We start from the raw sequence: 25834 nt of genomic DNA on the forward strand, positions 1-25834 counted from the left end.
ATTTAATCCTCCAAAAACCTTATATGAAAGATATGATGCAATAATGTTGATATGACATTAAGCTTCTTAAAAACCCAGTGGAAAAATAGGGATAAATAATATAACACATTTATGGATTTGTATAAAAATAGGGAGAAATGATATAACACATTTATGGATTTGTATTGTTGTAATAAACTTATATGAGAAAACTTTATTAGGAAAAAAAACCACAAGCAAGTTCAACATTACATGTCTTAGATATTCCCTAAAAAAACTCTTAAGAGAATAAGTAAATGTAAGGCATTCTTGAGTTCATATTGTCTCAGCAAAAACCTTATATTGTACTAGTACATGTTATTATTTTTAGAGAGCATCTACCCCTGTGTTTACTGTGACAGAACCGTCCAATTTATACAAGATCAAGTACGGTTATCCCCGCTAACATGTTGACACACCGATACTTTCACTCATATAAACCCGGTAGTCCGCCGAGTGTCCCGAAAGACCTCGGTAAATCAACATCACAACCAAGATCGCGTGATTAAGCAAATACACATCACATACACCGGGTTGCAGCGAAAATAATATTACAAATGGGTTCATAAATAATAGTACAAGTTTGGGCTTCAAAACCATTTAGTGAAAACAACATAGCTTTCAAATGAATACATTAATATAAGTTCCAAATATATTGCTAGCATAGTGACATTATCCGACAAAAGCATATAGATGAGAAGTAAGTATAGAATCACCGAGCCCACCGGTGGTTAGCCACTATCATCAACAGGTCGAGAACATCACCTGCAACAAGGTGGGATAAACCCTGAGTACTCGAATGTACTCAGCCAGACTTACCCGTCTTAAACCAAAATAAAGCGACACCAAGGATTATGCACGGCTTTCTTTAGTGGGCTAGCTGACTTGTTTGCGAAAAGCATAAGCTATCATGAAGAAACCATTTTAAGTATTTTGCATCATCTTTATTATGACCTATCCATCTAGGTAAGCACCTGTACTATAGCAATCACTTGATTAACCAATAACATCCAGTTACCAATTTAGATTTAGCATATCCCATACCATCCAGATAACCATCATTGCTCCATAATAATTACTATGATGCCGTAACTCGAGTCAAGTGCTCACTATCCAGGAGCGATGGCGATTCGAATCGATTCCTAACTAGCTGGTGATTTATTCCTTACACAAACCTCACTCACCCGCTAAAGTGAGGTATCGATCACCGAGTCAACTATCCAGGAATCTCGAGTTTGCCAGGAACCACATGTACCCGGGGGCCGACCGACTGCCCTTTGGTCTTATCATCGCGCCCCCGTGTCCTACCACACCTGCTCCGGTACAGTGCGCTACGGGCAATTTACTCGGCCCGAATAATCTCCCAGCTTCGCGGTCGAATGGTACTTTCTTCGGCCAGCTAAATATAAGGCATGCGTTCAACATGACCCGAGGCCCAACAACGGTCGGTCCTTAATCGACACAGACGTAAACTAACAGCACCCCTAGAACCCTGTCTGGTTGCCTCCAACTTTTTCCGTCCGGTCTCCAATTATCCATCACACATGGTTCATTCTAGGATATCATTCTTTCCATAGCTAAACTCTTCCAGTAACCACCTATAATGTAGGTGACCGGATATCACCGATCGCTACCGGTCTAAGCAAGGCTAAGCAGTTATTCGATCCCGACCTAACAGGATAATAAGGTAATAAGATAGGCAAGGATAGTAATAAATGCATCAACAGTTTTAATCAACTACTACAACTTAATGCAACAATATATAACTCATATATAGAAAGAATTGCTTTTATAAAGTAGGAGACTTAGAATGCTCCAGGGCTTGCCTGGGATCCGACACAAGTCAGTTCAGTTAGCTTGCACCGTCCTGGGGATATCTCAGGTCCTAGCACTCGCTTAGTCCTTCCATCTTCGGGATAGATCCTCCATACATCGTCTTCGGGTTCGGCTCCAACATCATGTTCTTCACGTGGTTCATCTAGCGCACCTAGATGAGATGCAAGATGCATGTGTATGAATGTGATGAATTGTAACACAAGATGCATCACATAAACATTCCAGACAAACACAAGATTATGCGAGACATAGACACCAATAGATATTTAACTAACCTCACACAACTAACTATAGAGAGCAAGCTACTCACATCAACTCATATCAAGCAAACAAGTTATTCACAGCAATCACAGAGTCAAGGCTGCAACAACGGCAGCTAATTTTACTCATAACAGGAGTTGTACTAATCCAAAAGACATGCAACAAGACAATATGGAAAACTTATGGAATTTTCTACAATTCATCTTTAATTCTCTTAGCATGATTCTCAAGTTAACCAAGTCAATTATACCCATTTACAGAAACTGGTCCACAATTGACAGAAAGCAGCCATTTCTGAAACCCAACTTTAAACAGGCATAACTCACAAACCACAAGGCCAAATACCATCAAATTTTAACAGAAGCTAGATACATGAATTATCTACAGCTTTGTTATTCTCATATTAAGATGATTTTACAGTTAGAAGGGTCAACTAATGTAATAATTGCATCTCTATCCAAAACATAGATAGAAACTGTCATGCCACTTTAAACAGCTATAAATGGAGTTATATATGTCCAATAAATATGGTTCTAGACTTTTTAGAAATATTAGCAAATTCTAAACAACTTTGTTGTAAACACCTAAAGCTAATTATACTACCAAGAAGGCCCCACAATAAGAACAAGGAAACCCTCTCTGGTTTTGGGCAGAAACAGCTACAGAGATTTAAGCAAGTATAACTCAAGATCTACTTAGCCAAAAATCATGATATTTAACTTTTTGGAAAGCTTAAGAAAAGTACCACAACTTATGTATTTTCACCAAGTCATGATTCATAACTTAACTGAGTCAATTAATTCAAACATGCAGAACTGTTCAGAGTAGAAGCAAAGCAATACAGGGCATTTGTTATTTTTATAACTCTTAAACTATAAATCCGAAACTCCTGAAATTTTTACCAGACAACAACAATCACCTTAGTAGCACTCCACAAAAATTTCACATTTATTTGAGCATAAAAACTGCAGTTATGAAAAAGACAAGACATGGCAAGTAACAGGAACCTAGATGCATAGATCTATTTTTATAGCAAAATATTTAAACTAAAACATACCCTATTATAGATCTAGTGCATAGAAAATTTCACAAGGATTCCAAAAAGTCCTCATTTATTATTTTACGATTTTTCTACAAATTACTATGAATTTTCAAAGTAGAGCATTCAAATCTGCCAAAATCAAAAGAAAAGGAATCTAAATCTTGCACTGGGGTCCCTGAAGTTTCCACAAATAAAACCTGAACGAACAGATCCTTTACTGCACTATTCATATGAGTCTATAACATTGCAAATAGGACCCTCCCTTTCTCCTAATTGTTGCGCGAAGCCCTCCACGTGAATCAAAGCAGAGGAGGCACTGGAGCTTGTCGATGTCGGCCGGAGGAGACTCGTCGGCGGCGGGGGAGTGGAGGAGGAGCACTAGTAGCCTAACGCGCATCCATAGGGCTGCCTAGCTCGGCCCAAGGCGGCTTGTGGTGGTACGGCCACGGCAGCCAATGGCGGCGACGGCAGCAGCTCCGAGGACGAGCAGCACGGCGAGGGAGGGAGGTGGCTAAGGGGTTCGACGTGCACGGTAGGTGAAGGCGAGGGCGCTGAGGCTCATGGCTCTAGCCGAGGAAGGGTGGAGCGGCAGAACGCGGTGGCGGCAGAGCTCGGCCGGCCGACCATGGTGGCTTCGCTCTGGTGCGGCCAGAGCGCGAGCGAGAGAGCGAGAAGGGACGGGTGAGGGATGGGGCAGCTCTGGCACTCGATTATGGAGGAGTAGGGCGTTCAGCAGCGTGTGGCACGAGGTAGGACGCGCGTCGGCCATGGCGGGACACGCTCCGGTGCATGGCGTCCACGAAGACAAACTGTCGAGCACGTGGCGCGCGCCGGAGTTGACATGGTGGGGAGCCAATTTGGGCCGGCTCGGGTGTGAATTGGACATTGGGCCTAAAACGAAGTTTGAAGCCCACGAACTGCTCTTCATTTTTCATTTAGAGACCAAGGTCATTAGAGCTCTTCAACAGCGGGTAATTAAGCCACAAACTGCTAGTGTCAGCGTATTGACAGCGACAAGCAAACATTCAAATTGATGGTGAAAACGAGGTCAAACTGGTGCCATCTTTTTACATGCCCTTCTCCATGAACTTAGCTCCAACTTACATTTTGGGTTCAAGTCAAGTTACTTAACGAAATTTGGAGAACGCGAGACGTCAATGCCGATGTCGATGAATTTCTAGACTTAGAATATTTCTAAGTGCTGAAATCAGCAGCAGGTTCCAACTTCGAGCCTCTGTTTGACTTATTTCCAAGTTGATCTAGCTCTTGGTCCAAAAACAAAGTTTGTTCTACATGATATGGACTACAACTTTCATTTAAGGTCCAACCTCAAAACTAGTATAGAACCTGCTGTTCTACTTTGACCAAAGTAGGATCATGATGAAGCTTAAATTATCCTTTTTTATCCATTGGAGCATTTTCTTGGCATTTTCCCAATATGAACCTCTCATGACTTTTGTTGTAGAGTTCATCTAGAGTCATTTGGGCATGGCTGCAAGATTTGGTTGACGATCGAGAATTCCCTTCACTTTATAAAATAATTCAAGCAAGGACAGAACTCGTCATTTCATGTGACTTCTTGATTCCAAACTTCATGAAACTTTTCCATGAATCAATATAGATGGGTATTGATGTGAGACACATGAAGATATTTCAATAACACCAGCCAAGCATATATCTTGAAAAGGGCCTATATGTAAAGCAAGGGTGCAATATCCAAGTTTAGGTTAGGGCTCGTTTCTATAGGTTGGACCTTGACATCTTCATCATCACTTAATATGCCATGTTTGAGCTCAAACCCATTGCTTAACTGGTGGCAAACACCTGGGGTGTTACATTTACAAGTCTCAAAGTCGTGGCATACTAATACTATGAACAATTAAACTGCGGTAAAGACTTCATGAATAAATCTGCAAGAATATCACAAGACTTTATTGTAAAATGTTAATTCCCCACTTGGTTACAATTCATTTAACATATTTACACATGTGTAACACAAACAACATTATACGTAGATAATTCTTGGCGATTTAACAGAACCAATACCACTTTGTTGTATGTGGCTAATCATTCTTCGAAGCCATACACATTCGTGTTATGCTACATATAGTGCAATAATTTCAGAATGATTTGTAGAGGTTGTCACTAGAGTATGTTTACATGACTTTTATGTGATGGTTGTTTCTCCATATAAAAATACAAAGATTGTTTGGGATCTAGTATACTATGAAGATTTGACATATAGCCAGCATCAATATATCTATGTCTAATCGTAGTTGGGTATTAGTTTCTTTGGAAGAATAATCCAAAATCTTTTCTACCATTGACATATCTTAATATACGTTTATCTCTTGTCCAATGATGTTTTGTTGGAACAACACTATGTATAGCTAGCAGATTCACTGCAAATGCAGTATCAAGACTGGTGCAATTTTCAAGATACAAAGTGTTCCAATGACATCGAGATATGGAACCTTGGGTCCTAGTATCTCTGTCCTTATACCTTAGTCTAATTGGATCTTTCTCCATGTCTAGAGATTGAACAATCTGATTTAGATGTATATGATTTATCCATACTAAATTTTGTTAGTATTTTCTAGATGTAGGCAAATTGATACACTAAAACTCATGAGGGGAGGTGCTCAATTTGTGAATGTAAGGAAATGGCACCTACCTAGGGCCATATAGTTGATTTTGCTGATTGTCTGACAACATGATCAAATGGACTAATGTTGTTTTGCTAGTATACAAGGTATTTAATCTATTAGATGCAAGGATGGCTCTTGGACAAAGGCAACATGAAGACCAAGTGATCAACACCTTAAGAAAGAACAATGAGCTATTGTTAAAGACTTAGAGGACATGCAAGAAGTCCAAGACATCAAGTAGAAGAAGCTCGGACGAGAAGACACGAAGAAACGAAGCCAAATCGGCCGATCTACTATGCTTAGATTCACCAAAATTCTCCAGTTGTGCCTTGATAGAGGCACCGGAGCTTAGGCTCGGGCAAAGATAGTTTTGAAGAGGGTTTACAGACCCACCAAAATTCTCTGGTGGTATATAGGGGGAAGCATTGGAGAAAGCAGTGCAACCATGGAAGATTCTGTAGAGAAGTTGGAGGCCTCAGTGAAGGCACTGGAGGAATTTGGTGCTAGGCACTAGAGAAAAGATGGAGCTTACTGTGCTAAAAAAGAGCTCCTAGAGTCACCGAAAAACTCCAGAGGTCCCAAAGAGACCCTACTAAAGTTTAGACTACTCTGATTGTCGATAACGGCTAGTCCAACGACTAGCTGATCCAACAGGCGCTGAAATTCTTCGATGACCTCACCGGAGCTTTCTGATAGGTACTGCCTGAGGTCAATCCTTTTGCCAATGCCTCTTTAAGGGGTGGAGGCTATATATATACCTCCTTTGGCCGGTCATTTGAGTGTTGTTAGAGCTAGCTAAGTTTTGTTACCTATGAGTTGAGGCTCATCTCTGGTGCTCTAGTCACTAAAAGTGTTTAAGGAGAGATTAGGTAATTAGTGTAGTGCTCTATGGAGTGTTTAGGCTAGTTAGACAACCATATTAGTGATTTGCTCTAGGCTTAGCTTTAGTGTTTAGTGAGCTTTGCATACCTCTTGCCACTCAATGCTTGCATGCACCATTATTGTATACTAGGGACTTTTGTAATCTTGCAAGATCACAAAAATCACATTTGTGGTGTGGTCTCCTAGCTTGTAATGAAGGGAACAAGGCCTCAAAGCATTTGAGTCGAAAGCCTGATAGTGAAGATATATTAACGGGAGCATTCCAGCAGAAGACCCTACAAAGACCTACTTGCGTGTGGGGAAGGCTCATGGTCTCCATCGAGTTAACTGACCAGGAGCTTGACCCATGCGAGGGGCTCTAACGAGGATTAGGGAGAAGCTCGAGCTTCTTGATACCTCGAGTAAAATATATAGTCGTCAACAGAAGTTTGCATCTCTATCCCATTTAAGCTTCTGCACTTACATGCTTTTCTAGGTTGTGTGCTTTACATTCCTAGTTTAGCTTGCTAGGTTAGTGATAGGAATCAAACCTAGGATGTAAAACTCTTTTGTGGTAGAGATATCAACTCTTAGCAAAACCATAATGCACATTTAGATGGATATCTTGCATAGGTTTTAATAAGTAGAAAATAGAGTCCTATAGTTTAGTTTTAAGTTGCCTAATTCACCTCTCCTCATAGATGTCACAATCCTCACAGTGGACCTAAACAAAATTTGGTTTGTTCCAAATTCTTCACCTCAAACTGTCTTTAAAGGATCACATGCTTTGTTGATATCCCATGGGTTTACAATGGTATTTAAATCATACACATATCGTAATGCAAATTTGTGTTTGAGATTTCTTTACGAAAACACATGGGTAGTCATCATTATCAGTGTGTTCCTTTGGTAAAAGGAATTCAATTAGTCGATTGTGCTACATTTGTCCTAACTCAATTAAGCCATATAGTGACTTATTCAATTTTACATAATATGTGGTGCTAGTTGCATTATGGTCGCAATAGAGATTCCATTAGGAACCTTCACGTTAATATCCAAATCAAATGGCCCATATAAGTATGTCATCAATACATCCATCAACTGTACAGATAAATGATTCTAAAATAATAGTTGTATTGAATATAAGAATGTTATTCCACTCGTAACTGGAGAATAGGTTTGATTGAAATCAAACTCGAGTTTCTAGGCGAACCCTTGTGCTACTAGTCTTACTTTATATCTCACCACTTCATTGTTTTCATTCAATTTTCACATGAAACCCATCTGAATCCCACATGAAAGACTTTTAGAGGTGTATGTAATACCCTAGATTTTATTTTCCTAATTAGCAAATAATTTTCCTTTTTTATTCATTTTTTCATGTTTTAACATAGGCCAAATAATATGTTTTTATGAAATTAAAATTAAATATATGGCTTGGAAATATTTTTGTTGCATACATGAAGGTGCATGTTTGATTGCTCTGATAGGCTAGTTTTGCATGAAATTCAACTTGAAAACCGGTAAAAAGAAAAGGAGTTTTCTTTATCTTCCTTCCCTTTTTTGCTTTTCAAACCAACAACTAATCTAGCCCAACTTGCTTTTTTCTTTTACTTTCTCTAGTGTTCAGCTCTACCTGCTAGCTTAACCCATTCACTGGACCATCTTTTTTGTTTTTCCTTGCACTCCTTAGCTTGGCATGCCTTCTTGGTCCCGCCCACGCACTCTCCACCTCGGCCTAGCAGTGGCCCAACAAGCTAGCAGTTTCCTACGCTCCTCAGCTTGGCCTGCCTTTTTAGCTTGGTCCCGCCAGCACGCTCTCCTCCTCAACCTAGCAGTGGCCCAACAAGCTAGCTAGCTCCACATCTTCATTGCCCCGCTGGTAGCCTAGCCACACCCATCAGCATCCACGCCACTTCATCTTCCACCTCCCGTCCCTCCCTTAGTCAAAGCTGCAGTGATGGCGTCATCATAATAGAGCCTTATGTTTTTTCTCGGAGGATGCAATAGTAATGACAGTGCACCCCGCGATCTCTCTCCTCCTCTCCGTTGACCTATATAGGGCCATAGCCCCATGTCGTGTTGTTCCTTTTCATGAACCCTAGTAGCATTGTCACCATAGCACTCCACCGCCTCCTATGCTTAATTGACACCAATAACCCTTTCCAGAGCTACGCGGTTGAAAGGTCCTAATGGCTAGAGGGGGGTGAATAGCCTATTAAAATTTCTACAACAACACTTAGCAAACCGGTTAGACAAATATGAGGCGACACGAGTGTTGCACTAGCCTACTAAAAATGCAAGCCACCTACCACAATTCTAGTTTCCATAATCTCTATCCACACAATGGCTATGTCACTACACTAAGTTAATGTGCTCTCAAAGTCTAACTAAAGAGCCACACTAACCAAACTAACAAGCTCTCACTACTAGCTACACTAAAGAGCTTGACAACTAGTTTGCGGTAATATAAAGAGAGAGAGCAAGATGGTTATACCGCCGAGTCGAGGAATGAACCAATCAATCATAAGAATGAATATCAGTAAAGACCAATCACATCGGAATCAAATGAAGACATAATGATTTTTTATCGGGGTTCACTTGCTTGCCGACAAGCTAGTCCTCATTGTGGTGATTCACTCACTTGGAGGTTCACGCGCTAATTGACATCACACGCCAAACCCTCAATAGGGTGCCGCACAACCAACACAAGATGATGATCACACAAGTCACGAGCAATTTACTAGAGTACCTTTTGGCTCTCCGCCAAGGAAAGGTCATGAACCCCTCACAATCACCACGATCGGAGCCGGAAACAATCACCAACCTCCGCTCGATGATCCTCGCTGCTCTAAGCCATCTAGGTGGCGGCAACCATCAAGAGTAATAAGTGAATCCTGCAGCGAAACACGAACACCAAGTGCCTCTAAATGCAAACACTCAAGCGATGCACTTGGATTCTCTCTTAATCTCACAAAGATGATGAATCAATGATGTAGATAAGTGGGAGAGCTTTGGCTAAGCTCACAAGGTTGCTATGTCAATACAAATGGCCAAGAGAGTGAGCTAGAGCCGGCCAAATGATATTTATAGACACTCCCAAACAATAGAGCCGTTGGCTCAATTATTGGGCTAACTGCGGGACGACTGGACGCGTAGGTCGTGTGCACCGGACGTGTCCGATGTGGCGACCAGACTCATCCGGTCGCTCCATCCGGTCACTGCTTGACCACCACGTGTCCCATTCAAATGAAGTAACCATTGCCGCCCAACGGCCCTCTCTGACATGCTCCGATGCGATGCATCGGACGCACTGCAGTGCCCGACCGGACACAGGAGGGGCAGCGTCCGGTTGAGTCCAGCGAGCTTCTAGAGCTGCTCAACTACGACCGGATGCATCTGGTGTGGTCGACTGAACATAGGAGGGGCAGTGTCCGGTCGAGTCCAAAGAGCTCCCAGAGCCGCTCAACTATGACCGGACGCGTTCGGTGTGGCCGACTAGACGCACCCCTGTGTCCGATCCTCTCTAGACCAACACCTGCGCCCCACATCACCACAACCTGACGCTAAACAGTGATTGCTCAGCGTCCGGTCACTGCTATGAGCTAGAGTCCGGTCACCTCGGCAACTCTGCCCGTGCCTGGCCAGAATACTGGACGTGTCCGGTATTGATATCGGACGTGTCCAGTCACGTCAGGAACACTGTCGCCTGAGATAGTACCGGACACGTCCGGTATTTATGTCGGACGCGTCCGGTCATCCCGTGACCAGCGCATTCAACTCCTTTTCTTCACCAACTTCTTCTCCTTTGCAAATGTGCCAACACCACCAAGTGTACACCTTGTGCACATGTGTTAGCCTATTTTTACAAATGTTTTCAAGGGTGTTAGCACTCCACTAGATCCTAAATGCATATGCAATGAGTTAGAGCATCTAGTGGCACTTTGATAACCATATTTTGATACGAGTTTCACCCCTCTTAATAGTATGGCTATCGATCCTAAATGTGATCACACTCACTAAGTGTCTCGATAACCAAAATAAAAAAGCTCCTATCAAGTTTCACCTTTGCCTTGAACTTTTTGTTTTTCTTTCTTCTTTTCTAAGTCAAAGCATTTGATCATCACCATCATCATGTCATGATCTTCATTTGCTTCATCACTTGGAGTAGTGCTACCTATCTCATAATTATTTTGATAAATTAGGTTAGCACTTAGGGTTTCATTAATTCACTAAAACCAAACTAGAGCTTTCAGCGGTGAGGTAAGGAGTGGGTTGAGGCCAATCTTGTTTAGTTTCATCTTGTTTAGCGTGCACTATTGCTCGTCAGACCTCCTTAGTTTGAGCCGGGCCACCTCTACATACTAGTGGCCACCGTCGACCTTCTACTCTCGTCGTGAACAAGTTTGCACAATCATGTACACCTTCTTGGGCATCTCGCAAGTGTCATCGAGAGTTCACCAAGCCACACCACCACCAAAGCCATCTAGGTGATGTCGATCACAACAAACACAAACTCTCACTTGACCCAACCAAGCTTAATGAGAAGAGTAGATGCACACTTTTTGCTCTCTAAGCATTAATCCTTAATCTTCAATTAAGACTTCCTAATCATTCCAATAGGGCAAATCACTCTTGTGGACTCAAGTATGTGTAGCTATTTGCCCTGGCTTCCAAGAGAGCTTCAATGCACAAGAGGATGGAGTATATATAAGCCAAGCGCCCAAAACTAGCGGTTGGAACTCCACTCAGCTGAAAAACAAACACTAGTTTTCTCCAGTGAAGTACGCTAGAGAATTCAGGTGGCATCTAATAGACACAAATCCAAACCGTTACTATACGGACATTATCTGGCGAGAACTCCAGTGGGCAGTGGTACACTAGAGAATTCGGGAGACATTGTTTCACCTTGGCCTTAAATGGAAAATTATAATATGCGAGCATTGCTACGGGCATCACTATGGTAGTATTTTTGGAGGTCGTAAATGTTTCAAGTGTGGTCTATCGTGTTGCCGTCAACTTCAAGGCATTAGAGGTGGAATGATCTAAGTCTTGTTGACTTGAAGACTATATGTGGCACTAACTACTTCGGTTGTAGTTTGTGCATTGTTCTTGCATTTGCTTTGCGAAGGATGACAAACTCATGTGGAGTGATTTCTCTTGGTGCCACCTTTTGGTTCCACCACCTTCGGGTTTCATTCTGGTTTTTGTGAAGGTTCTGTACCGCTTCACACTAGATAGCTTTGATTGTGTCCTTGCTGATGGATTCATTCTAAGGAGGGTTTGGAAACTAAGTTCTTGGTAACTAATGCGATGAATGATTTCCTCTGTAAGATTGCTTCTTCACCGAACAAAAGAATGAATGGTGTGAACTTGGTGGCTCTTGACTCGGAGATATTGTGTGCCCAAACAGCAACTATGAGTTCTTCTGGCCATTTTCCCTTTGGTAGCTTCGACAATTTTTGTGGCAATGCCTAAGAGAATGACGTTGTTTGCCCCGTCTACTAAGGCGTTTGACTCTGGATCGCTTAAAGATTATGATGTTCTAGATTCTAGATAGTATTTGTAGAATCTAGCTATAGATAAAAAAAATAGACCCCCTAGAATAGTGGCCGAAGATGTTTAACGCCCAATATCTCTAAATAGTAGAGTGGAGGTCAGTTAACTGGATTCTCATAGTTTAGTGGTTAGGTTATAAGAATCCTCTCAATCCATATGTTTGGATTTTTAAAAAAAATTCACCTCAGTACCATAACTTTAGGAGATCTAAATAAGCCCTATCGTAGTAGCGATGGTTATCTTACTTTGCAACCATAGGTACTAAATAACTTGTTGCACGATTACCTCTGATAACTGCTCTCTTATTGCCACTACATTCCACAACAATGCGAGCCAACACATGGTGGCAGTAACGCTCTACAACCATATGACATTAACGCTCTAGAACCATTCGTTTTGATCCGTAATATCAGTATATACAATAGTCTATTTTCATTTTGGATATACCTATTCATCGCTGACTCGCTGTAAAAGGAGTAATCTATCACCACAAATAACTTCTAAAAATACAACCATCATCATAAATCATGTACAACCATCATAATAAATCATGGCCAAACCGCGAGATAAATAATTATCGATGGCCGTAAATGACTGTGAAAAAAAATGTAAATAACCGTGGAATATAGCCAAGACACAGAAACGAGCCAAACGTAGGCTAGGCTAGAGAGACGGAAGAAGGAAAGCAGAGGGGAGGGGAGGGGAGGGGGGCTAAACCTAAACCCGATCCGATTATTCAACAGCCACCCTCCCCCGACTCCATTTCACCACACCTCATCCCCCCCTCCCCCCTCTCCGACTCGACTAGGGCGCTCGCGCACGCCGCCGCCGCAGCCGACGACGACGAGCGGACGGGAAACAGGGAGAGCTCTCGATCTCCGCGCGGGCCGTGGGGGCGCACGCACGGCGCGCGTGGCGGCCTCCCCGGTCGGGGGTCAGATCCGAGCTGAATCGGGGAGATTTCCCGGCCAGGTGAGCATTGCGGCGCGGCGCCTCCCGATCTAGAGACGGCTCGTTCGGTCTCGTAGGCTGCGAGAACGGGTCCGGCGCGCGCTTGGATTGGATTGGATTGGATTGGGCTGGGTTACTCGGACCCTGTTCCTCACTCCCAGTCAATTCGTTCGTTCGTTCGGTGGTGGTTTCGGAGGCAGCTGCGGTATATAATTCTTGCGGTTTCGGAAAGTAATCCAGCTCCGATTCATGATTTATGTATGGTTTGATCCCGTGGAGGCTTTCAGTTTTTATGTATTGTTTGATCCCGTGGAGGCTTTCTGCTCTTTTGACGCTAGATTATTGCTTTCGGATAAGACTAGTTACTTCCTCTTGAAATTTGAGGAGTTTTTGCGGTCAGGAATGGTGTTACGGGGATTAGAAAGCATTCCTGATATCATGAGACATGACTTCACTCTTTTGGATGTGACTTTTGCTCCGGTTGTGTCTTGAATATGGATGTGATTCCAGGGGTTCGATTGCCATTTCCTTTTGTTGTCTCATTGTCTGCAATGCCTGCTTGGTACCATGCATGCTTTTGCGGCCACTAGGCACGAGATGCATGCGGGCATGCGGCATGAGTTATGTAGACTGGCTAGTTAGCAATTGTTTGTACTGTCTACAAAGCTTGTTACTTTTGCGACCTATCTCTGTAGCCTCACTTTTGGATTTCTCCTTTTTTTCTCTCTGGTCGTCTAGCGAACGAAGGGCGGGCCTGGTGCAAGCGGTAGAGTCTTACTGCCTGTGCCCGGAAGGTCCCGGGTTCGAGTCGCGGTCTCCTCGCATTGCACAGGCGAGGGTAAGGCTTGCCACTGACACCCTTCCCCAGACCCCGCACACAGCAGGAGCTCTCTGCACTGGGTACACCCTTTTTTTCTGGTCGTCTAGCGAAATAGAAACTTACCATTCTAGTTTCTTGAAACTGCAGGAAGGAAAACGACAAGTGCAACGAAGCTGTACTTGTTCAGGCGATAGGATAATGGCTGGCATTTTGACTGAGGACAATGGTGGGGATGCTAGATCCTCATCAACTGAAGAGATGCCGAGTGACCAACAGAGTCATTCTGGGGATTCTTTAGCTGAGTGGAGGTCGAGTGAGCAAGTTGAGAATGGAACACCATCCACTTCACCAGCGTACTCAGACACTGACGATGATGACTGTGGTATGTTTTCCAACTCTTCTCACATTTGTCAGTATCTCTTTCTTGCAAATTCTTTTAGCTAGATCTTTCTAATCTTCCTTCTGGCGGGCCTCGTGCAAGCGGTAGAGTCTTACCGCCTGTGACCGGAAGGTCCCGGGTTCGAGTCGCAGTCTCCTCGCATTGCACAGGCGAGGGTAAGGCTTGCCACTAACACCCTTCCCCAGACCCCGCACAGAGCGGGAGCTCTCTGCACTGGGTACGCCCTTTTTTTTCTAATCTTCCTTCTGATGTTATGATATTATGTGGACCAGCTAGATTTATCTATTCCTAGGTAATTTGTTCCATGAGGAGTCCCAACTAAATTGGTTAAGGTACTACTTAACCCATTTAGGTATGATTCAGTGCAGTCTAAATGTCTAATAACTTGCCCATGCAATAAGATGATACCTTTAGATACTTGTATCACCTTTAGGAAGTTTAGTTTTTCACTGCAGTTGTTTGGGTCAATCTTTTAGGTTTAGGATAACTAGCTTCTTGAGGAATCAGGAGCATTGTTGAAGCCTTGTACCAATGGATCATTCATTGGTTTCGCACAGGCAAGAACAGCAGATGTAGAGATGTACTAAAAAGATGATAGCTGTGATACTTGTCATGAATGGTCTTAAAAAGTGAGTGTTTATAGGGAGATTGTCCTGACTTGTGACTTGTTTGGTCGTGGGGTCTGTCTGTGGTAGATAAATCTTGATCACTAAATGCTTTTTCTTACCTATTAAAATAGTCCTGCTGCAGGAGACTATGAAGTCAAGTTGATTTTTTTTCCTGTTATCCTGTAAGTCAGTAGCAGGTGTTGACAGGAGCAGGCTAAGTACAATCCACTGAACTATTGTGGCAAAGTTAGGTTTGTAGTATCAAGTCGATTTGTCAAACCGACTTAATCCTCTGCACTATAACTATAAGCTAGTGTAACATAAAAGGCTGCCTTGTGAGTTGCAGGACCAAAAGCTATGTCTAGTGTGCAAGAGATTTCCAACAATCCCAATGTTCAGTTATTTAGATCAACTACACTCAAGCTTGAGGTCCCTTTTGGGCCTAAGTAGTTAAGCTGCTTTGAAATTTCTTACATGTAACTTTTTTAGAGCACCAGAAGTTGCATTCAAGAACATTTATCGTTGCAGTTCACTGTTCTAAAAGGTTGGCACCTGGTGCTTGTACTAGAAAACTATAGGGTTTCATTATATAACAACTCCCTACAGTCACAAATAAGTGACATTTTTGTGTTGTCCTAAGTCAACTATTCCAAACTTAGTTCTACTTTCTGTTATAATGCACAACAACAACAACAACAAAAACAAAGCCTTTAAGTCCCAAACAAGTTGGGGTAGGCTAGAGTTGAAACCCATCAGAAGCAATCAAGGTTCAGGCACGTGAATAACTGTCTTCCAAGCACTCCTATCTAAGGCTAAGTCTTTGGGTATATTCCATCCTTTCAAGTCTCCTTTTATTGCCTCTACCCAAGTCAACTTCGGTCTTCCTCTGCCTCTCTTCACGTTACTATCCTGACTTAGGATTCCACTGCGCACCGGTGCATCTAGAGGTCTTCGTTGCACATGTCCAAACCATCTCAACCGGTGTTAGAGAAGCTTTTCTTCAATTGGCGCTACCCCTAATCTCTCACGTATATCATCGTTCCGAACTCGATCCCTTCTTGTATGACCGCAAATCCAACGCAACATACGCATTTCCGCGACACTTAGCTGTTGAACATGTCGTCTTTTCGTAGGCCAACATTCTGCACCATACAACATAGCAGGTCTAATCGCCGTCCTATAAAACTTGCCTTTTAGCTTTTGTGGTACCCTTTTGTCACATAGGACACCAGACGCTTGCCGCCACTTCATCCACCCTGCTTTGATTCTATGGCTAACATCTTCATCAATATCCCCGTCCCTCTGTAGCATTGATCCTAAATATCGAAAGGTATCCTTCCTAGGCACTACTTGACCTTCCAAACTAACATCTTCCTCCTCCCGAGTAGTAGTGCCGAAGTCACATCTCATATACTCAGTTTTAGTTCTACTGAGTCTAAAACCTTTGGACTCCAAAGTCTCCCGCCATAACTCCAGTTTCTGATTCACTCCTGTCTGGCTTTCATCAACTAGCACTACATCGTCCGCGAAAAGCATACACCAAGGGATGTCCCCTTGTATGTCCCTTGTGACCTCATCCATCACTAAAGCAAACAAATAAGGTCTCAAAGCTGACCCTTGATGTAGTCCTATCCTAATCGGGAAGTCATCCGTGTCTCCATCACTTGTTCGAACTCTAGTCACAACATTGTTGTACATGTCCTTAATGAGCCCGACGTACTTCGTTGGGACTTTATGTTTGTCCAAAGCCCACCACATAACATTCCTTGGTATTTTATCATAAGCCTTCTCCAAGTCAATAAAAACCATGTGTAGGTCCTTCTTCTTCTCCCTATACCGCTCCATAACTTGTCTTACTAAGAAAATGGCTTCCATGGTTGACCTTCCGGGCATGAAACCAAATTGGTTCATAAAGACCCGCGTTATTGCTCTCAAGCGATGCTCGATAACTCTCTCCCATAGCTTCATAGTATGGCTCATCAACTTAATTCCCCGGTAATTCGTACAACTTTGAATATCCCCTTTATTCTTGTAGATCGGTACCAATATACTTCTCCGCCACTCATCAGGCATTTTGTTCGATCGAAAAATATGGTTGAACAGCTTGGTTAGCCATACTATCGCTATGTCCCCGAGGCATCTCCACACCTCGATTGGGATACCATCCGGTCCCATCGCCTTACCTCCTTTCATCCTTTTCAACGCCTCTCTGACCTCAGATTCTTGGATTCTCCGCACAAAGCGCCTATTGGTGTCATCAAAAGAGTCATCCAACTGAAAGGTTGTGTCCATATTCTCACCATTGAACAATTTGTCAAAATACTCTTGCCATCGATGTCGGATCTCATCCTCCTTCATCAAGAGATGCTCCCTTTCATCCTTAATGCACTTAACTTGGTTGAAGTCCCGTGTCTTTCTCTCACGAACCCTAGCCATCCTATAAATGTCCTTCTCTTATTTCTTCGTACTCAAATGTTGGTAAAGATCCTCGTATGCTCTACCCTTTGCCACACTTACAGCTCGCTTTGCAGTCTTCTTTGCCACCTTGTACTTCTCTATGTTGTCCACACTCCTGTCATGGTACAAGCGTCTATAACATTCTTTCTTCTCCTTAATAGCCCTTTGGACTTCCTCGTTTCACCACCAAGTATCTTTAGCCTCGCGTCCCTTTCCTTTGGTTACTCTACACACCTCTGAGGCTACCTTCCGAATGTTGGTTGCCATCTTGTCCCACATGTTGTTTGTCGTCTTCTTCCTTCCAAGAGCCCTCTTTGATAACCCTTTCCCTAAATACCTCTGACGTCTCCCCTTTCAGTTTCCACCACTTTGTTCTTTCAATCTTAGCTTGTTTATCCCTACGGGCACGCACCTGAAAACGAAAATCTGCCACCAAAAGCTTATGTTGAGAAACAACACACTCCCCTGGTATCACCTTGCAATCCAAGCATGCTCGTTTGTCCTTTCTTCTTGCGAGGACAAAGTCAATCTGGCTACAGTGTTGTCCGCTACTGAAGGTCACTAGATGAGATTCTCTCTTTCTAAAGAAAGTGTTGGCTATCATCAGGTCAAAAGCTACCGCGAAGTCCAGAACTTCCTCCCCCTCCTGATTCCTACTACCATACCCAAAACCTCCATGAACCGCCTCGAAACCTGCGCTTGTAGTGCCTACATGCCCATTAAGATCTCCTATAAAAAGCTTCTCACTACTAGGTATAGCTCTAACCAGGCCATCTAAGTCTTCCCAGAACTGTCTCTTAGCACTCTCGTCGAGGCCTACTTGGGGGGCATACGCACTAATTACGTTCAAGACCATATCACCAACGACAAGCTTGACTAAGATAATCCTATCTCCTTGCCTTCTCACTCCCACCACACCATTCTTGAGGCTCTTATCAATTAAAACTCCTACTCCATTTCTATTCGCGACTGTCCCTGTGTACCAAAGCTTGAAACCTGTATTGTCCACCTCCTTCGCCTTCTGACTCTTCCATTTAGTCTCTTGAACGCATAATATATTTACACGTCTCCTAGTCGCGGTATCAACTAATTCTCTTAACTTATTGGAAATGCATATTCAAATCTACTCATATCACTTCCAAACATTCAAATCCAACCTGGAAAATGTATTTTGTAGTCAAAGTTTGGAATGATTAACTTGAGACAACCCCAAAGGCACCCCTTATTTGTAACTGGAGTATTTAGCTTTTTGTGTTTTGTGTGAACATTACTGAGTTGGACATGTTTTTTTCTTAAAATTGGCTTGTAATTATGAGATGATGATTATCCTAGTTTTTATTTTACTGGATTACATGTTTCTGATAAGCTGATTTATATGGTCTGTGCATTTCAACCTTTTGCAATATTAAAGATTTTGGCATCAGTTGGTGCTTGACCTGGTAATTCCATTGTCTATTTGTCTTGTATAGGACCTAGGCCTTCTGAGCTTTATGGGAAGTTTACATGGAAAATTGATAATTTCTCCCAAATCAACAAGAGAGAGCTAAGAAGTAATTCCTTTGATGTTGGTGGATTTAAGTGGTATGGGTCTTATTGTCATTAATTGGACCGTTTCCTTTTTAGATTTTATTGTACCACAGACATGTTTCTACTGTGCTGTATCTGGTCTTCTTACTTGCCTGCTATTTGTGATTTGGCTATTACTCCCACTGTACCTAAAAGAAAGTCATTCTAGATTGTCTTAAGTAAAATATCCTATTGACCAAGTTTGTAGAGAAGTGTATCGACATTTATGACACCAAATAGGCATACACGAAAATATATTCCATGATATATCTAATAATACTTATTTGGTACCATAAATATTGATATTTTTCTGTTGTATAAATTTGGTCAAACTTAAGATGATTTGGTTTAGGACAAAATAGAATGACTATCTTATAGGGACGGAGGGATTAGTTTTTAGTGTCTTTGCAAGGATATAGCTGTTAACTAGAGAAGGTGTGAACACAACCAGTATGTTTAATTTTCAGCACAGGTTCCACTGTTTGCATGTTTTATTTGAACTATTCTGAAGGTTGACCATCCATTTGAAAAGTGATTGAACAGCTTATGTTGAAAAGAAACTAGTCCTGAACACAGGTAACCTTGTGAGTTGCCTGATTGTTGAATAGGCTCATTTGGTATCACAGACTGCATCTGTCAACAGTTGAACTCACTGGCAGCTGGTCAATTAAGCTGTAATTGGTGTTTGGCCTGCTCATGGTGATATGCGTTTTGCCAGCAAATCGTAATTTTAGCATTTATAGACATGGAGAAGGAATACCATTGTGATAGTAAAAGTAGCATTTTCTCTACTGGTATCCATCTCTGTTGACATGTTTCCTATGTCAATATTTTTTGGTTAACCGAAGCAAAAGTTACTTTCCTTGGAGTCTTGAGCATACTGTATTCTGTTTCCTTTTCAGTTTTTGTTTACCAAGTTCTTTTTCATGTTGCCCTTGTTCTTACATACTGAAGAACAAGAAGAAGAAAGTGCTGTTCTTGTCCTATTTTTATATTTAAGTACGCATAGAATAAGCTAATCGGGGACATGAGCAGTTATGCATATATTTTTGTAGCCATTTTTTTGTTTGTTACATCTTTTTCTTTTTGATATTTTAATTTGCTTTAGGTTTTTATGCTTATATAGTTTCTGCATCATATTTTGAGATATATCAGCTGATTTTCAGGTATATCTTAATTTACCCACAAGGATGTGATGTCTGCAATCACCTCTCACTCTTTCTTTGTGTTGCCAACCATGATAAGTTACTCCCAGGTAGATGCATAATTTGATGCATTGTATTTGATTGACTCACTTCAGTTTGTGACTCCTCTGTATATCTTCAATATGATTTGCTTTTATTCAGGATGGAGTCACTTTGCGCAATTTACAATAGCTGTAATTAATAGAGACCCTAAGAAATCTAAGTATTCTGGTGAGTTCAATGTGACTACTGTCTCGCTTTCCTAGTGCCTAGAGCTAAAACAGCAAGCTTTTGCTTGCCTTCTGCAACTGTAGTTTATGGAAAGTAGCATTTCAGATACACTGCATCGGTTTTGGAAGAAAGAGCATGATTGGGGGTGGAAAAAGTTTATGGAGCTGTCAAAATTACACGATGGCTTTATTGTTGACGATGTTCTTACCATCAAAGCCCAAGTTCAAGTTATCAGGTATCTGTTTTCTTTGCGTCTTACATTCAACGCTAGCATCAATTATTTTCAAGTGGGAAGTATCTGTCTACTTTGCATAACCATGTCTGCTTCTGCATTCTAATATTTGAGGGAGAAGACAGACCGTCCATTTCGTTGCCTTGATGGCCAGTACCGAAGGGAACTAATTAGGGTGTATCTATCAAATGTGGAACAAATTTGCCGGCGCTTTATTGATGAAAGAAGAAGCAAGCTTAGCAGGATGATTGAGGATAAACTGGGGTGGTCCAGGTTAGATAAACTTCTGAACGGCACGTTAGTGTTTTATGGCAAGTCTCATTTCCAAGCCTTTTTTATTTTTTTTGGCATATTGCAGTTTCAGTGGATTCTGGTTAGCAATGGATCCAAGTGTGCGTCGACACATGACAAGGGAAAAGACTGAAACCATATTGAAAGTTCTAGTGAAACAATTCTTTATAGAGAAAGAAGTTACATCAACCTTGGTAATTGACTCACTATATAGCGGGCTCAAGGCACTTGAATACCAGAGCAAGAACAAAAAGGGGATACCTAAACTAACAGAGACAGATGCTCGCAGCACTCCAATGGTACTTATTGATCAGGACATGTTTGTTTTGGCTGATGATGTGATACTTTTGCTTGAAAGAGCTGCATTGGACACACTGCCACACCAACCATTGCCCACAAAGGATGATAAAAGTTCACAAAACCGCACGAAGGTAGACATGTTTCTTTGATCCCTTACACATTGGTTTATAAGGTATTAAGGTTAACGTCCATCCTTGGTGTTTCCAACTTGTAAGCAGTGGACTAGCACAGCTATTTACTGATGTACCTGTTTTACATGTTCAATATCAAAATTGAAAGCATTTTCATCATGGTGTACATTTTATGTTGTGCAGACTGCAAAGGCCCACAGTTTTCAGACAGTTCATATTAAATTGAAAATTACTTTCAGCCATGGTGTGTATCTGCACTTTACTTATTGGGTTACTGCTGCTGCTGCTGCTGTGTGTGTGTGTGTGTGTGTGTGTGTGTGTTTCCTGCTTTGTTTTTGTATTAGTGTTTTCTTCCTTGATATAATGACAGGCAGCTCTTCTGCCTATTCGAGAAAAAAAACACACTCCTATGCAGTATTGCTCTGAAATGGGACCAGGACTTAGGAATCGTCTATGATTTGTATCTTAACGAGTTATGAACTAAACAAAAAAAGTATGCATAATCTCCATTTCCTTATCCAATTTATCTCTCCATGAATTTCATCCTACTGATGTATGGAGCCCTAACAGATGCTCTTGTTATAGGATGGCAACTCAGGTGAGGAGTTCAGCAAAGATTCTATTGAGCGTGATGATAGACGGCTTATAGAGCTAGGCTGGAAGACATTGGAGCTTTTTGCCTTAGCTCATATATTCAGGTAAGCAAACTTTTCTAGATGATTGTTCCAATATTTGGTCCACAAATACATACTCAAGTCATATATTAATGTCAGCAACATAAATTGTTGATTCTCAGTGATACATGGTTTGTTTGAGATTCCTTTTTTCTGATGTTGCTTGTTTTATATGTTAGCACATAGCTGCAGAAGTTCTATCTCCCGTTTATGTAAAGTAAATTGTTGTATCTGGTTATGATAGTATGTTTTAAAATTATTTTTCTTGGGTAAACATAAATCTTCTTGATGAAATCTGTGAATTCAAATCCCGCTCCAGTTATGGTTATGCATGCTCATCTTACTTTATGAAGTTTTGAAACAGCCGAATAGAAGTGGCACATCAAGAGGCTGTGGCTTTGAAGCGCCAAGAGGAACTCATTCGTGAAGAGGAAGCAGCTGGGCTAGCTGAAATTGAACTTAAGGCAAAGCGTAGTGCTGCTGAAAAGGAAAAACGTGCCAAGAAAAAACAGGTTAACATTTATTTTCTGGTGCAAGCATATCATGCCCATCCTATTAATAATACTATTTTTCTGCTTTCTTTTCTGGCATGTTTCATTTATTTTGTATGTGAAATTAGTGATTGCACTGTTCCTACTCCTCACTGTTGTCTTTAGTTTGTTTTTTGAATGTACTATGATAAGTTATGTAGTATCCTTTTTTATATTTGTTGAGGAGTTTTATAATGTTCTGTATCTCTCTAGGCAAAACAGAAGAAAAATAGTCGAAAAAGTAATAAGGGGAAAAGTGGCAAGTCCGACATCAATAAGGAAATACTTATGGACAGCAGTCCTGATGATAGAATCCTGGATGATTTTTCTGGACAAACGGAAGAAATGTCCTCAAATGCTGACAACCCTGAAGAAGTTTCTGATATATCTGACAGCAGAGACGATAATTCAGATGTGCTTCATGTTGATATTGAAGACCGGGAATCTAGCCCTGTTAATTGGGAGACAGATGCTTCAGAAACTCAAGCTACTGTTCCTGGAAGTAGTGAGGTGCAAAATGACCATGCAGGGAAGAGGACCTCTACTGTGGATGATAGCTCATCAACTTGTTCATCAGATTCAGTCCCTTCAGTTACCGTGAACGGATCATATACAGGCGGTGCCTGGACAAGCGTCAGATCCTCATCCAATAGGTTGGTATTGGTCATATACCATCTTCATGAACTCCTCTATCTTACTATAGGTTGGTATTGGTCATGCTGTAGTATTGATCATGCTGTATTGTGATTCAGAGGAAACAACCGGAGGAATAAGGATACTGAAGCAAGGGCAGGATTTGCACAAGGTGGATCAAGTTCAGCGCATAATGGTTTTATAGGATCTGGCAGCAATGCCTCTAGCCACTCAAAGGAAAGACACGAACCTGAGGTATACATCCCTTGGATATCTCAGATAATGCTTGTTATTCATCAAGGATTTATAATGTGCCATGAAGCAATCCTTTTTTTTCCCTAATTCTTCCTCAAGAAAAATTTGTGTTGTAGAAAAGTTTTCTCTTCCAGTTTTTTTTTCTTTAATCATCTATTGGTGTTCAACTTGGTTCAATAACCATAAAAATTAATTCCTTGCAGGATGATAAAGTTGTCTTGCAGAGGAAACAACATGCACAACGGCACATTGATGTCATTAGCCCCTCCAAGTCAAGGATGGCGGAGTCTTCATTTTCTTCTGTGAGCCCTATTAAGAAGCAACCTAACTTGTCTCATCAACCAAAATTTTTGCTAGAAAGCACCAATAGTTTGAATCACCGTGCAAGCGAAGTTTCAGGCCCGGCAGCAGGTGCCTCTTCAACCCCGGCAGCTCAGTTAGTTTCGAATAAAGGACCTGTATCCAGTGCTGCAACCCAGAATGAGAAGCCAGTTCCAGTTACAAGTAGACCCCTGCAGGTGCTTGTACCATCCAAATCTGAAGCGCAGAAACAGGCTTCCCTAACTGGCAGTGCAACTACTCAGGTTGTTTCAGTATCAAGGCCCTTGAGTGCCCCACAAGTCCCTGCAGCGAAACAAAGTGCACCAGTCACTTCAACAGCTCCGAATGCACCTCTTCTTTCTCGTTCAATGAGTGCTGTTGGGCGGTTGGGAACTGAACCCTCTGCCAGTGCTCCTAGTTTCATTCCCCTTTCACGAACATATCGCAATGCCATGATGGAGAAAAGTTCTGGTGGCGGAAGCAGTTTCACACATCAGCAAGGTTCATCTGAGCAAGCAGTTGCACCATCGCAATCGATGTTCACATCGCAACCTTCCATTCCGTTATCAGAGACCTTGTCTAGGAAAGAGGAAACATCATTGAGACCTGGGTTTACATTTGGAACCGTAAAGCCCGAGTCACTGAACCCATATCAGGGCAGAGAAGAGAACTCACAGCAAGCTAGCAGCAGCAGCAACAGTGGTGATTGTACACCATCGAGTTCGAACATCAGAAGCGAGATTGCGAAGCTCAGTTTGAATGGAAGATCACGAAGCAAGCAACTGTTGTCAGAAATTTCTACCAGATTTACTCCCTATCAGCCACAAGGCTTGGTCGCTGATGAGTTCCCACACCTAGACATCATCAACGACTTGTTGGATGAGGAGCAGAGTGACAGGAGAAGGGTTCTTCAACCTGGTTTTGTTCAACAATTCTCTATGCCTAATGGTGCCAGCACACCTGAGTATGGCTTGTTTGGTGAGCCATACCTGTTTGACCAGTCCGAGCAATACTTTGACGAGGAGCCACCAAGGTTTTATAGTCCATTGAGCAGTGCTCCTCGGAGGCTGAGGGACCGGAGCTATTCACACTTTGATCTCCCTTCATACTCCAGCAGCAGCCATTTTGATGATCTGATGATGAGTCAGTGGCCATACAGCCGCACTGACATCTCCATGCCTAGTTTTGGGTCAGATACAAGTGGCTACCCCTATCAGGCGCAGGATTTCCCGAGTTCAGCTAATGGAGCAAGCAGGTACCCATCGTATCGCCCTGCCAATGGGCATTGAGAGTTCTAGTGACTGCATTGATAATAATGTGTGGTCGAGTCCATGCTGTTCGTTTCTGAGCTGAGCGTAATTGTAATAGTTCCCCATAGCAGTGATATAAAGAATGGTTCCTCAGTTTCCTTGTTCAATCAATAGTTATATCCTTCTCGCCCCCCCCCCCGCCCCCCCCCCCCCCCCCCCCCCCCCCCCCCTTTCTATAGTTCAGTTTTGCCCAATGGTAATAAATCTAAGTTGGTTAAAATGATCTGGCTAATCTAGTCAATCGTGTTCTGAAATGTGTATGATGCAAGCAAATGGTATAGGGTGTTTTTAAGCCATGCCAGTGCTTCAGCTGATGCTTCATTGACTGGGAGTATTTCTTGTTTCTTCCTCTGACGAGTGGCAAGGTGTTATTGATCGTCTCATGTTCTATATCAGAGTAAATTCTGGGAATAGCCCATGGACATAAACTAATTATCTGCTGCACATTCTGAACTTTTTGGAGGTATGGTTGATTATTCCATGGATGGATAAGCTAGTGTAAAATGCGATAAGGTCAACTGCGTTTTGTGCCATCTTTTTATCTTCTTGAACTGTTTTGTGCCATCTTTTTTTCTGAATGATCATGCTATCTTTTTTTTGTACAATTTTTTTTTCGCTGTAACAAGCAGGACACGTAAATTCATAATTTCTGTTCCAATTTAGAAAGAATTATTATTGCATGCATATCTAAATGTTCTGTAGGGTACAATTGGTG

At 42.0% G+C, this 25834-nt stretch overlaps 1 protein-coding gene across 3 annotated transcripts; it reads left to right on the forward strand.

The window, feature by feature from the left end:
• Positions 1 to 12924: 12924 nt before the first annotated feature.
• Positions 12925 to 25226, forward strand: LOC136509553 (TNF receptor-associated factor homolog 1a-like). Of its 3 annotated transcripts, XM_066504320.1 has the most exons (14): positions 12925 to 13197; positions 13915 to 14014; positions 14144 to 14378; positions 18931 to 19042; positions 20194 to 20282; positions 20374 to 20442; positions 20548 to 20677; positions 20789 to 20947; positions 21033 to 21396; positions 21982 to 22094; positions 22435 to 22582; positions 22814 to 23253; positions 23353 to 23488; positions 23692 to 25226. In XM_066504320.1, the coding sequence occupies exons 3-14, from the start codon at positions 14195 to 14197 to the stop codon at positions 25096 to 25098; spliced, it is 3351 nt and encodes a 1116-aa protein (XP_066360417.1). In that variant the 5' UTR covers positions 12925 to 13197; positions 13915 to 14014; positions 14144 to 14194; the 3' UTR covers positions 25099 to 25226. The 3 variants fall into 3 exon arrangements, with proteins under 3 accessions (XP_066360417.1, XP_066360416.1, XP_066360415.1); XM_066504319.1 differs by lacking the exon at positions 13915 to 14014 and having other exon boundaries at positions 12926 to 13197; XM_066504318.1 differs by lacking the exons at positions 12925 to 13197; positions 13915 to 14014 and adding an exon at positions 13317 to 13434.
• The last annotated feature ends 608 nt before the right edge of the window (positions 25227 to 25834 follow it).

Source organism: Miscanthus floridulus, chromosome 15 (assembly GCF_019320115.1).
Source record: "Miscanthus floridulus cultivar M001 chromosome 15, ASM1932011v1, whole genome shotgun sequence".
In the NCBI taxonomy this organism is placed as follows: Eukaryota; Viridiplantae; Streptophyta; class Magnoliopsida; order Poales; family Poaceae; genus Miscanthus; species Miscanthus floridulus.

Coding starts and splice junctions, on each gene's coding strand:
- LOC136509553 (XM_066504318.1), top strand. Junction 14,379..18,930: donor CACTGACGATGATGACTGTG/GTATGTTTTCCA, acceptor TGTCTTGTATAG/GACCTAGGCCTTCTGAGCTT. Junction 23,489..23,691: donor AGGAAAGACACGAACCTGAG/GTATACATCCCT, acceptor AATTCCTTGCAG/GATGATAAAGTTGTCTTGCA.